Genomic DNA, 13,951 nt, shown 5'->3' on the forward strand with positions numbered 1-13,951 from the left:
TATTAATTTCTGGTTTTTCTGGAAGACCAATTATTCTCAAATTGTCTCTTCTAGACCGGTTTTCTTGGTCTGTCACTCTCTCATTGAGATATTTCATGTTTCCTTCTATTTTTTCAGTCTTTTGGCTTTGTTTTATTTGTTCTTGTTGTCTTGAGAGATCATTAGTTTCTACTTGCTCAATTCTAGCCTTTAGAGATTGATTTTCGGCCATAATCTTCTGGTAATCGGCCATAATCTTTTGGTTTTCGGCCATAATCTTCTTGTTTTCAGCCATAATCTTCTGGTATTCCTTTTCAATCTGGTCATTTCTTGTGTTCAATTTGCTTATCAGTTCATTTGGTTTCTGAGCCTCGCTTTCCAGTTGCAAGATTCTACCTTTTAAGCTGTTATTTTCTTGCCAGATCTCTTCCATTTTCCTCAAAATCTCAGATTTGAACTCTTCCATAGGTTGTGAGGAGTTTTCCTTATTTGGGGAGGGTCTGGATGGTTGTTTGTTCTCCTCCTCTGTTTGCTCGGTTGTCTGGATTTTCTCTGTGTAGAAGCTGTCGAGTGTTAAAGACTTCTTTTTTTTGTTATTATTCTTTCTCTTCTGAATTTCCTGTAACTGGTTAGCCATCATTAGCCCAGTAGCTTCTCAGGTTTATCCTCGCTCTCAGTGTCTGTCTGAGATCTATTGGCTCCTGAGGACTGAGTTCTAGTTTTTTCCAAGGTCAAGCCCCCTGGTGGATTCCCTTGCTTGAACCTCTGCAGGAGGTTTCTTTACAAGTCTCAGGGAGCTACTTCCACAGTCGTATACCCGTCTGCACTGGTTCCCCACTTAGGCTTTAGTTCCTGGTTGTGTTTGCCTCCACCCACTCCTCTGCTCAGCTGGCACCCACGCCTCTGCTCAGCCAGCACCCAAGCCTCTGCTCAGCCGGCACCCACGCCTCTGCTCAGCTGGCGCTCCGCTCCCAGCGTCCGCTCCCGCGCGCGCGCTCAGATTTCGCGTGCGTTCTTGACTTAATGGAGTCCTAAGTCTTGCTGCTCTCAGGAACAGGTCCCGGAGCTGCTGATGACTCGATGGGTGCCCCAAACTTGCTCTATTTCTTTTTAGCTGGGTTCAGAGCTATAGGTGAGTGTGGAGGGGGTGGGGGTGGGGCGGTTGCTCAGCTCGCGCTTGAGTGAGCGCCCTTTTTAGCTTGGAAATGTCTCGATTCCACGTACCTTCCACGCTGTGCCCTGTTGTGGGGTTCCTCCGTTCGTCTGGACTTGTTTTTATGTCCCCTTGAGGAGTTTTGTGTGTTTCGGTCAGGAGAGGTTTAGAGCTGCTTCTTACTCTGCCGCCATCTTAACCCGGAAAAACCCCAAATTCCTTTTTTAAACAAGCATAACTTAAGAGAACGTAGATGACAATTATTTTGTCATTTCAGGTTTACTGACTGTTTTAATATGCATTATTTCATTGGATCCTCTCCTATTGACTCACAACTCTTGAAGACAAGTATGGCAGGCAGGTTGTTCTTTTTCTCTTTCTTCTTCTTTTTTAACAGATTAGAAAACTGAGGATTAATAAGGTTAAGCATTTTGTCAAAGGTTATAGCCAATAAGTTGTCTTAGGTGAAATCTGAATGCAGATTCTTCTTTTCTGCAAGAACAATCCCATTTTTTATTATTGCAGGTAGCAAATAACACTATGGACCCAATGCCTCTCATTCTGAATCTTTAAAATGAGATTATAAGAGAATTTAAAAATTTTTATACATTTTATAGATGATTTTATAATTTTTATAAGAGAATCTAAACTTTGTTCTGTATAGATATAGATACTTTTTTTTTTTTTTTTTGCTTTATGCCATACCATCTTCTGACATAGGTGTCAGAAAATCAGGATGATTATAGAAGAGAGGATGGGGAAAGGCTAAGTATACAACTTGTAGGAAATAATATTTTCCTTTGAATATATACTTATTATTACTCTTGGGCATAGAGTGGACAAGAATTTCTCTGAGATCTACTACTTTTTCTTTCAGCCATATCTGACTGACTGTTTTTCCCATCTTTAGCCTTTAATCTTTGCTTTAAGCCATTATTTGTTTGTCATGCTTGTCTGACTCTTCCTGACCCTGTGGACCTCTGTTCATGGGGTTTTCTTGGCAAAGATACTGGAGTGGTTTATTAGTTCCATCATCAATGGAAAGAAAAGAGAAATTAAATTACTTGTCCAAGGTCACAGCTGGAAAGTTTCTGAGGTTGGATTTGAACTCAGGTCTTCCTGAGTCCAAGTCACACATTCTTTCTACTGTACCACCTAGTAGCACCACCTAGCTATGTCCTGTGCCTAAATATCACCTTGGAATTATAGAACAAATTAACCTCTCTAATGTTACCTCCCATCTTTTTTTTAATTAATGTCTTGTAACTACCTCTTTCTTCCCATTTTCTTTCCCTCATTAAAATATAAACTCCTTGAGCTGAGAGGCTGATTTTGTTTTCCCTTGTACATCTCTTAATGACCATGTAGTAAGTGCTTAATATATGCTTGCTGGCATACACAAATACTTGTCTTTCTTCTATCTATCATTCTAATGGTTCTCTATTCAGGAAATTCTCGTATGAACTATTGGTTAACTAGTCAAGTACTGTCTAGTCATGGGACTATGTCTTATTTTCCCTCCTAGACAATAATTTCTATGAGTGAAGGTACTATGTCTTTTTAAAGCTTTGATTCTTCCTGTGCATCTCCCATATTGCTCCACATGCAACTGATACTCAATTGACATTTTCTTAATGAATATTGATAAATTACATAATGTAAAAACATATATTTATTTTTATTCAGTGTCATTAAATTTTTTCTCTGATACATATTTAGCTACCCTACTAGTTATGACAATGATAGTGTTGCAAATTATTAAAATGATCATAATGGATGGTTCTATTGCCTTAACAAACAAGTACTTAATAAACTTAATTTAAAAATCAGCAGCTGCATATCGACATTGAGAGAAAGGATAATTTGAAATCTATTCACAGAGGTTAGAAGGGGGCAAAGGAGTAAAGAGCTCTAATTGAGACATTATGACATTCCTGACATTCCATAATTTGTGGTAGTGGTGACAAAGATTCTTTTTTGGAAGGATTTGATGACTTCTAGGAAAATACTTACCATTCCAAAGTATAAGGTAAAACTTCCAGGAACTGAGGAATAGATTCATGGAACCTCCTGTCATCAGGAAAGGGAGAAAAATGCATTCGTGGGCAGTTCCATTTTTTCTTACATACCCTTTTTGTCCCTATGCCTGCTCCTTCCCCATTAATTTTCTTACTGCTTTCTTCACATCTTTATTCCTTAGCGTATAGATCAGAGGGTTGAGGGTAGGAGCTAGAATTGTATAGAGCACTGCAAGAGCCTTTCCCTGGTCCTGGGAGTAATTGTTTTTGGGCTGTAGATATACAAACATGATTGTCCCATAAAAAAGTGACACCACTAGGAGATGTGATGCACAAGTACCAAAGGCCTTCTTTCTTCCCTCAGCTGAACGGATCTTCATCACTGCCCATGCAATGCACCCATATGAAGTTAAGATAATGGAGACAGGCATGGCAAGGATGATAAGGCGGGCAATGAACATCTTAGACTCTGTTGGACCAGTGTCCACGCAGGAAAGTTTGACAATGACCAGTAACTCACAGAAGAAATGATCCACTCTTCGGTTGCCACATCGAGGTAGCACCATGGCCAGTGATGACTGCAAGAGGGAGTTGGCAAAGCCACTAGACCAGGAAGCAGCCCCTAGGAGGTGGCAGAGGCGTGGGTGCATGATCATAGCATAGCGTAGGGGCCAACAGACAGCAACATAACGATCAACAGCCATCACTGCAAGGAGCACACATTCAGTGGAGCCAAGAGCCAAGGCCACCCAGTACTGGACCATACATCCAGAGTAGCTGATCTTTTTGCTTCCTCCCCAGATGTTCACTAACATCTGAGGGACAATGCTAGTGGTGAAGCAGAGGTCTAGAAAGGAAAGGTTTCTGAGGAAGAAGTACATGGGAGTGTGGAGCCTGGAGTCCAGGAGAGAAAGCAGAATGATAGCTGTGTTACCTGTCAGGGTTATAATGTAGAACAAGGAGACAAAGAGTGAGAGAATCAGTTCTAACTCAGGTCGTTCAGAGAAACCCACTAAGATGAAATCACCTGAGCTGTCGTTGGCTATTTCCATCCACTTTTTGCACTGAGTCACTTGTGAAGATTCAAGATTTTCTGAAGGATGAGATAGGAATAAGGTGAATGAATGTTAGTTCTAATGAAAATAAGACATTAGGCAAAAGAGAAATCAGACAGTGATTTTTAGCAATCATTAACAGAAACCAGGTCATCAATAAGCCTTTATTGAATGTCTACTATGCACTAAGCACTTTAGGGATACAAAAAACCCTTCCAAAACAACAGTTGCTACTAGTTTCAAAGAGCCCCAGTTTAATGGAAGAGACAACATATAAATAACAATGTACAAATGATAAGATAATTTCAAGGTGTTGACCTATAGACCACATTAGAATAAATGGGAATTGGGAAAGGGTTTTGTTTTTTTTTAAGGTGGGATCTTAGTTGGTGTTTGAAGGAAATTACGAAAACTATGGATGAATTTGAGAAGGTAGAGAATTCTAGGCATGAAAAGTCATCCAGTGAAAATGCCTGAAGTTGGGAGATGGAGATTTTTAAGCAAAAAAAAAAAAACACAAGAAGGATAGTGGGACAGCAGCAAAGAGCATAGTAGTGGAATGAGGGGGAGTAAGATATAAGAAGAGTGGAAACCTAGGAAGAGGCCAGGTTATGAAGGCTGTTACATGCCAAAACAAAATTTTATATTTGATTCTTTGGCAATAGGGAACCATCGAAGTTTATAGAGTAGAAGGGTGACATGTCAGATTTATACTGAGGGAAAATCAATATGATGTTTAAGTGGAGTATAGCCTGGGGTGAAAAGATTTGTGACAAGGAGACCAACAAGAAGACTATTAAAATAATCCAGGAGTGGGATATTGAAGGTCTGGATTGGAATTTTAGTGGTGTCAGAAGGGGGGTACCTGTGATAGATTTTATGAAAAAAGAATCAACAGATCTTGGCAACAGATTGGGTATGGGGAGTAGATAAAGAGGACATCAGATAGTAGAGCCTCCTTGAAAGCAGGGGCTATTTTTGCTTTTCACTGTACATCAACCCAGTGTTGACTGGGCAAAGGACCTGAAAGAAATTAAATTTGGGACTAAAATTCATGGGAAGACTAAAATAAGTTACTTTATTTTGATAATTTCATTACTCTTTCTTTCTCTGTTATTACTCCAGGTAAGCCAGAAATAGTAGATTATCATGATCCCCATTAACTCCTACGAAGCTTTTCATGTCTGGCTTTTATTTCATTCTTCAATTTTACTTCATGTTATTTCCTTCATACTTTCTATCTTTCAGCCAAATTTCCTTTTGTAAACTCATCATTCTATCTCCTATCACAAAGTCTTTGAACAAATTGTCTTCCATGTTTGGACCACATTTACTCTCTCCTTTAAGCGTATCTAGCTTCTGTAAAGTTCAGATGACATCTAGTAAGTGTTCTCCCTTTCCTCAAATAACTTCTCATTTACTTCCCTGTAAATGTAATATACTACTCAGCAGAATGTAAGTTTTTGAGAGCAGAGACTTTTTTTTGTCTTGTATCCCCAGGGTTTAGCCTAATAACTGTCATAATGTAGGCTTATTCTAGTAGAATATTCTAAAACCAGTGGCTATTCTATTAATTCTCAACTAATAATTGTCCACTTCCAAAATCCATCTTTCCAACTGTTCAATTGATTTTTAAGGGCATCTTCATTATTAGGGGAACATTGTAATTCAAATATACCTAACTAAAGTAGGATTCTTGAGGGAGATAAAATTTTAGGTAAGGTTTAAAGGAGAAGTGGGAAAGGTGGGTGAGAAGGAAAGGAGCTATAGTTTTTTTCAGGAAAAAACTGAAGAAGTAAAGTAAACAGAAAAAGTAAAGTAAAAAAAGTAAAAACAGACAAAAGGGGTGAAAATTGAGATGCGAAGGTGATATAATTACAATGGATTTGGAGTGATATAACACAGTCATACTCTGGTGTGTGTGTGTGTGTGTGTGTGTGTGTGTGTGTGTGTGTGTGTGTGNACTAGTATGAGTGTGTGTGTGTGTGTGTGTGTGTGTGTGTGTGTGTGTGTGTGTGTGTGTATATGCTCATATATGTATGCTTACTGTTGGATCATGAGAAAGAAAAGATAAAGAAAACTTCCTAGTATTGATAAACCACACAATATGATTCTGTTGGCCCTACCTAGTTTATGTTATAGTGTTATAGAAATGGCATGAACAAAGATGAGGTAGTAGAGTGATGTGGGGAAGGAGAGAGAAAACCCAATAAAATCATTCTTACAGTGCTGGACCTCAAGTTTGAGCACTTGACTTGGAGTCAGGAAAATATTGGCCCCAATTCCACTTTTGTTGACTTGAATTGTGCTATTTTTTCCAACTGTGCAACTCTGGGGAAAATTGTTAACCTCTATAGGCTTTAGTCTCTTCATCTGTAAAATGAGGAGTTTGACTCAGAAATTTCTAAGTTCCCTACTAGCTCAAAAACTGTGATTTAGGATCTTGGTCCATAAGAAGCTTAATTCTGGGACTGGGAGCCAATTCATCTATGCCTATGTCTTGAAATAATTTATTTGAAATAATATTTGATTTATCTTTTATTTCTACATCATTTTCATTTCTGAAGATATCTCTACCTGACCAAGATAGCCTTCTACCTGTGTAACAAAGAGTAAAAGAAAAAGAGAAAACAAACAATCCAGCCAACCCAACTAACACAACTAATTGCATCTCATAATATATTCGGTATTCCACATCTCCTGCAAAGAAAGGGAGGCTAAGAAATTTATTTTAATCTTTAATCACCATAGTTCTCAGTGAGTTTTGTAAGCTTCTCATGGAGAATCCTGTAACTGAGAAGATGAGGGAGATTACTAGGAAGAGCTGGAAATTAGCTGGAATAGAGAGGTACTTCAAACAGGAGGATGATAGGTGAGTTTTCAGGGCAACATAGGAGAGGAGAATTGAGCAGACAAAGCAGAGATGATGAGAGTACTAGATGATTAGTGGAATTAGTAATTAAGAAGGTGATTAGTGTTTGAGCTGATAAGCTTTGTGACAGATGTCAGTATTATACTGGTGCTTTACTTAGCCTACTAAAATGTTGGGTGTGATCCTTTTGTGGTACAGGTATCATAGTTTGGTATCAACATGTAATCTAGAGGAAGGACAAGGATGATAACTTCTCAGGATAAGAAGGCACAGATGGGTAGGAAACTGCACTGTTAGAGGTGTTTTTCTAATTGATGAGATCCAAGGTCTATCAGAAAATTGTAGCCTTCTATAAGTCTCTATCTACTGGCTGTGACAGCCATATTCTGACTATAATCTTAATAATAGGGCATAGGTACAAAAAGGAATTTGCTAAGATAATGTAAATATCTCATCATCATTCACCATCCCTCCTGGAAACAGGTAAGGTGCCTATTGTACCTCTTGGGAGGAATGAAACCCTTATTTTTCAGAATCATACTTCAAAATGAAAAGCAGGTTTTTTTTGTCCTTCAGTAAAAACCTACCCTAATGCCTTATTACTCCTTGAAGGTGGCCTGGAAGCTTTTTGAAGGCTATATCAGTGCAGCACTGGATCTGATGAATTCTATCAAATTATCAATTTCAAGAATAGGCTGAGCGAAAGACTACTTATTAATAAAGAACTAACCTAGCTAGAGTTTGAAAAGCACATTGCCAGAAAGTTGACTAGAAGGAGAAATCAACAAATTCATCTAGTAAAAATAGGAGTCAGAGGAAGTCCTCACATTGATTAAATAATAAATTCCTCAAAGTATGTTTTTAATACTTGAAATAGTTCCTAGTGATATGAAAATATAAGGAATTTTTTTGATAGGGCCTGTCTGGAACTGTTTTCAGTCTCTTCCTATATTGTTAAGAGGCTTCTGAGAGATTAATTGAAAATGAAGAAATAAAACCTACCTTTAAATACTCTTTTTTAGGTGCAAGTGTCTGTGTCCCAGCACTTGAGATATTCTTGAGGATTTTCTCTGAATCTGTCCAAATTTTATTATACTACTGTGGTATGGGAAGAGAGATAACAGATTTTAGTGTAGAAGAGGAGAAGGCAATTCCCTTAGTTCAAATCTAGATCTATCTGGTCCTTTGCTGCATCAGAAAATAAGACCACAATCTAACTCTCTTAACACAAGAACAAGAGCATCTCCTCTGTTTGAGAAGGCCCTCTGAGTTTTTGTCAAAAGACAGAGAGGTGAAGGAAGAGGAACCAGTTTGCTGTTGTTCTTAGCCACGTTTGGGACATTCTTCCCACCTTTTCTGCTTTTATTCTTGGAAGCAATGTGGTGTAATGGATGGAGCACTGGCTTCATAGGTAGTTTACTCTGAGTTTGTCTTGTTTCTGACACATACTCTTTGTGACCCTTGGCAAACGCTTTCTTATCCTCTAACTTGCAAAGTTAACTTGCATGATCAGAGAACTTCCTTACTGGAAGATCTTTACTTTGATGTAATCATAGGTCTAAATTTAAATAATAATAATACTAATAATAATAAATTCTTTTTGATCTAGGCCTTTTTGCCTTTTCCTACCTTTAAAAATGAAAATAACTGGAAAAATCAATTCTTTCTAATGACTTCTCCTATTGCAACGAGGAGCAAGTTTTTCCTTTCTGATAGGTTTTTTTTAAAGAGCATCAGTTAAGGAGCATAGGGAAGGCTATAGAAATATACTCCCTTAGTTATTTTTAGTTTGTTTCTAACCTTAATGCATCATCAGACTTCCAATCTACACTGAGAGCTGCATCTGAGGGGGATCCGGAGACAACAAGGTCTTGGATCCTAATTGTTAACTAGGAATTCCTTGTTCTTTTTTAAAGGACGTATACACATGGGGGAGGATAACTTTTATGCATGTCCAAGGACATATGAGCAGCATTATTACAATTGTCAATTCCATCACTAATCTCTGCCCTTTGCTTACACCAAAGAACTCCACTGGGCTAAAGTCCCCCCAGAGATCAATTAGCATGGAAAACCAAGGAGTCCTTGGGGAAAATGAAGAATTATGGGACTGTTGTCCCTGAAGTGATGTCTTCTTTTTCATAGAATTATCCTGAGCCTTAGAAACATTCCTGCTATTTTAATTTCTTGGTATAATCAACTTCTATCTTTCATTTACAAAAGAAAAACAAAAGCAATTTATTAAACCATATATATATATATATTGGGTGCCTCAAGTATGCAGAGACCTAAAATAGGTATTTGAAATCATTTAATCTAACCTTTGAAAGTCCTGTTGTAACTGATAAATTATAAGTTTTTCTTGGTATCTATACACATTAGTTTAAATATGTACAATATTTAAGTTGTTTGTGTATATACAAAGCAACCAGTGACTGATTTGGATAAAAAACTATAATTTGGTGAGGCAAAAATCAGAGCAAAATATAACAAAATTTGATAAATACACACAGAGAAAAAGGGATACTGAAACAAAATTTATTCCTTATTTTCACACCAAAGTCAATGCATTCTCTTTCCTTCTTTCCTATTCTCTCTTCCCTATTTACCTCATCACTAGATTTTCTTCCTACTTAATATTTCAAGCATGTATCTCATCCATGTACATTTGATCTATTCAAGGTGCAAAATCCAAAAAAAAAAGAAAAAGAAAGTTCTCATAATTGGTGTTGTGCCCCAGATAATCCTGTTTGTACTTAAAGTTTTAATGATATTATCAAGCTTTAGAACATTGAGGAACCTCCTGGTTGAAATTTATAATTGTTCAAGATACTTCAGCTTAACTATCCTCATAGGAAAAATCAAGTGGATACAGAATGCATCCTGTTGATTCTACTAATTCTACTGTATGGAATTGGATAGACAACCTATAGAAGTTGTCCATCAGAATGTGTATCTTAGATGAAACCATACATGGACAATGCATTGAGTGCAAATAAAACAGGCGAGGAAGAGAAGAATTTATTGCTTTTAAAAAGAACAAGATTTAAAAAATAACTTCCAGGATTCTCTCTGAAGTTAAAGGCTATCTTTCTATTAATTTCATTTGTGTGTTTACTATTTTCTCTTCCTAGTCATTTTTGTTTTCTCTTATTTTTTGTATTGAAGCAATCTCTTTCCCAGCTCTGTTTCTGAATATTTTTCTGCTTGTTTCTGAATATATATCTCTACTACTCAGTAAGTTGATCATTCTGACAATGATTTTAAAAAGAAAGTTAAAAAGGCACTTCAACAAATCTAACCAATGTAAGAAGAGTATATATCTTTACTGCATCTTTTAATTAGGAAATCACATGATGTAGTGCAGAGCAGGATAGGACAGAGTCCTAGGCTTGGTTTCCAGAAGGTCTGAATGAGAATTCTATTTTATCCATTTGCTAGCAGTATGATTTTGGGCTTTATATATTTCAGACTATGTTGTTTTGGACTGTGTATGTACAGGTGGGGGATTATGTCACATATTTTTGAAAGAGATATTTATATTGGCTTTTCTAATTAAAGCAACTTAAGCAAATATCGTTTTCTAAAAGCTAATTTCCTGGCTAATTAATATAACTGATGATTATGAGGGAAGTAAACCAATTTGAGGATCATGAGCTATACAACTAGATAATCCCCCAAATCTCAAGGAGTTCTTCTAGAATCATTAAGGGAGCTATAGTAACTGTATTTTGGGCACCTGAATTGTCAGTGCAAGTGAGTCTGGTATAATAGTTCTAGAGTACATATTACATGGTTCATCCCTGATGTGAGAAAATAGAATAAAATCCATCTATATAGGGAGTGACAGACTGTCCTTGACTGTCCTCCCTGTTGCCTTGATACCTTGACTATTGTCTTCCACCCACAAACAACATCACTTCATTATTATATAATTAATAGGTATTCTAGGTGTTCTTAATCATTTTAGAATAAGTCAAGTCTTATAAGTCAAGGCTCATAAGCCCAAATATCCACCATTAGGGATCCCAGAATCTATCCTTTAATTTGGAGTTTCTCAGTGGAAAAGTAGAATATAGAATGAATTTTCCATCCATTAGACCTTTCAACTGAGGACTTTGGACAGGATTTTTCCTGAGGATGTAGGTTAGCCTAAAAGCCTGGAAATCAGGGTTTGTCAAAATGAAAGGACAGAGAACAGAGTAACAAGCATTTAGCACAGAACTAATGCTACACAGGACCATCGCCTTTCTTATAAGAAAAAATTAAATATATTGTAAGGTGTCAGCCAATCCAGTAAACTATAACATAAAAACCTGTTGAAAGCTATCCAACATCTCCAGATGATCTGACAAGGACTTTGTTGATAAGAAAGTAATAGGACAATTCTGGGAATAGTAACTATATTCTATTGATATCATAAATAAATTGAGTCATGTACTTTTTATCAGGAGGACTGCACCTGGGTGGATGAAATCTTGTCTAGCTTTGTCCAGATCTGGCCTTGGCTGTCTAATGTTAGAGTTCAGACCTCTTAATTTTCTTGGAGAGAAATTGCTAACTCTGTAACTACTGGTTTGCTAAGAACTTAAAACTTTCCAATGAGACTGTAATGGTTTTTTCAATAAGAAAAGATGTAGATATGATAAGGAATCAAAAGAGGAGCCTCAGATTTTTATCTATTTGAGACTGTTTCTCTTATTGGCCTCCCACAAAAACCCAGCAGTAACCCTGGTCTCATAGAAAGGCCTAGAGGAGAGGCTGGTATTATGAATATGCTGAATATTATTTTTATGTCTGTAGAGAAACATCACCATTTAACCACTGGCCAAACCCATTAGGGTGAGAAAGAAGAAATCTCTTGCAGTTGTGGTTGTGAGAACTAATTAAGAACCATGTAAGGAAGACTTGGCTTAGTGGCACAGTATTTCATAGAATACCATCTACCATGATGGTACAAAATGGAATTTTCACTGGATTGAAGGAAATAAATGACTGGGATGTAGATCACCATGTTAATGATCCAGATTAAAAAGGAAGAAAGGAAGTACATATTTGTTTATTCTGAGATTTAGCCATACCCATCTTGAATTGATGGAGCTGATAGTGATGGTTTGGAATATGCTCTGGAGACAGGTTGTAACAATAGAAAGCCCCATGTCCACCCTATAGAAATACATAATCATCTTATGTCCAACATCATTCAGAATATCTTTCATCCCAAAGTAGGCCATAGTATCAGGAATTCCTCAAGTGCCAATGGTATTAGCTGGTGTTAGATGGGCTATGATCATATCCATGAGTTTCTTGTGGTGGGGATGAATAAATAAGATATGGATGCATATCATGAATAGTCAAGGATTACCCAGGATCCCAATAACAGTTTGAAAGAGGGTACAAATCCCCAAGATCAGATCACTTAGAAACATTCTGTTGGTTTCTTATGGAGCATAGCAAAAAGACCCATATCATCCTTCAACAGCATTTCCTATAAGTAGTGCTGATAAGTTCTTGAATGATGGATTTCTGAAGACATAAGCACAGGATAGATTAATGAGTATTTGTTAATTAAGTAAGCAATAAAGGATTATTGATAGGTTAGGTATTAGATGAATGGAGAGCTGAGTTTAAATGAGCTGGATTTCTTTAAGACAGAGCAAAATCTCAAAGAGGGATGATGGGAAGAGAATGATCCTAAGGAGACTTCGGAAAGGCAGTTGGACCATGTGTAAATAGAATTAGCTCTAGCCCATTCCTAGTTAGACTTGTAGTTAACCTAGGCATAGAAATGACGTCACCCTCAACCTTCCTTAGTGGGGAGGGGGTCGAGTTACCCACACGTGACAATAAGTAACAAATCAAGAACAAGGAACTGCCTTTTGGGCAGTCCAAATCAATGTAGAGACTGCCATTTGTCCACTTGAATTAGAGGTGGACCCACAGGAAGTGACGAAAGACACTATCTCTTTAAGTATGTTGGCTACTTCCTGTGGAGGAGTTCTAGCTTTGAACTTGGTGCTGACAGATCTTAGAGGAGACCTCAGGCAGATTCTACTCTGAATGGTCATGTGGGTAAGTTAGGCTGACTTCCTTGGCCTACCTAGGTTGCTTCTAAACTCTGCCTTAAGCAGGCATTAGCCTATCTGGTTGCTAGGCCTTGACGCTTGTAGCCTGATTTATTTAGTCTTTTAACCTTCTCTCCCTTTCTCTTTATTCCTATACTTTTACCTTCCTAATTGAAAATAAAACTGCCTTAACCCGATGGCTGACTTGGGTCTGATTTAATTATGGAATCAATCTGAACTGTTGATTCCTGGCAGCCACGTTTTAAATATATATCTAAAAAATACCTAAATTTCCCTCTTACAACCAAGAATTCACTCTTTGGACTATCCTGACTAAAGTAGGTGGTTCAAGGAGCCTGCTTTGTGAGTTGAAGAAAATCTATTGGTATTTCTTGGAAACATCCTAGCAGACAAGAGAGAAGAGCAGTTGTAGTTTCTCTGTTTTGTTAATAGGCAATACTATACTGCTACTGCTGAGTGAAGGTGTCTGTGAGAATTCCAATAATCTGAGCTGAGGAAGAAGAAATCCATTTTATATATTACTGTTTATAAATTTTATTTTGGTGTTAGGATAGAAGATAGTCAATTGGGAATTTAGTTAGACAGTGTAGAATAAGGAGGATTGTCTTTTGGCAATGAAGAAGAAGCTTTTGCTAGCTGGAATTTGGGTTCAGATATAGAGTTTATTAGATTAGGGTTTCATATATATACATATACATATATATATATATATGAAATACTTTCCTACCTGTTCTTTTTCCTTTTCCTCTCTCCTTAAAATTTTATACGTGCAATAAATAGTTTTATAG

The 13,951-nt window shown here is 37.2% G+C and overlaps 1 protein-coding gene across 1 annotated transcript; it reads right to left on the reverse strand.

Annotated features, from left to right (window-relative positions):
* Positions 1 to 3,272: 3,272 nt before the first annotated feature.
* On the reverse strand, positions 3,273 to 4,202 carry LOC123244923 (putative olfactory receptor 2W6). The gene has a single exon (XM_044673583.1). It carries the CDS (start codon positions 4,200 to 4,202, stop codon positions 3,273 to 3,275), a length of 930 nt encoding a protein of 309 aa, XP_044529518.1.
* Positions 4,203 to 13,951: the final 9,749 nt, after the last annotated feature.

This window comes from Gracilinanus agilis, chromosome 4, assembly GCF_016433145.1.
Source record: "Gracilinanus agilis isolate LMUSP501 chromosome 4, AgileGrace, whole genome shotgun sequence".
NCBI lineage: Eukaryota > Metazoa > Chordata > Mammalia > Didelphimorphia > Didelphidae > Gracilinanus > Gracilinanus agilis.

Coding starts and splice junctions, on each gene's coding strand:
- LOC123244923 (XM_044673583.1), bottom strand. CDS start 4,202: ATGGAAATAGCCAACGACAGCTCAGGTGATTTCATCTTAGTGGGTTTC.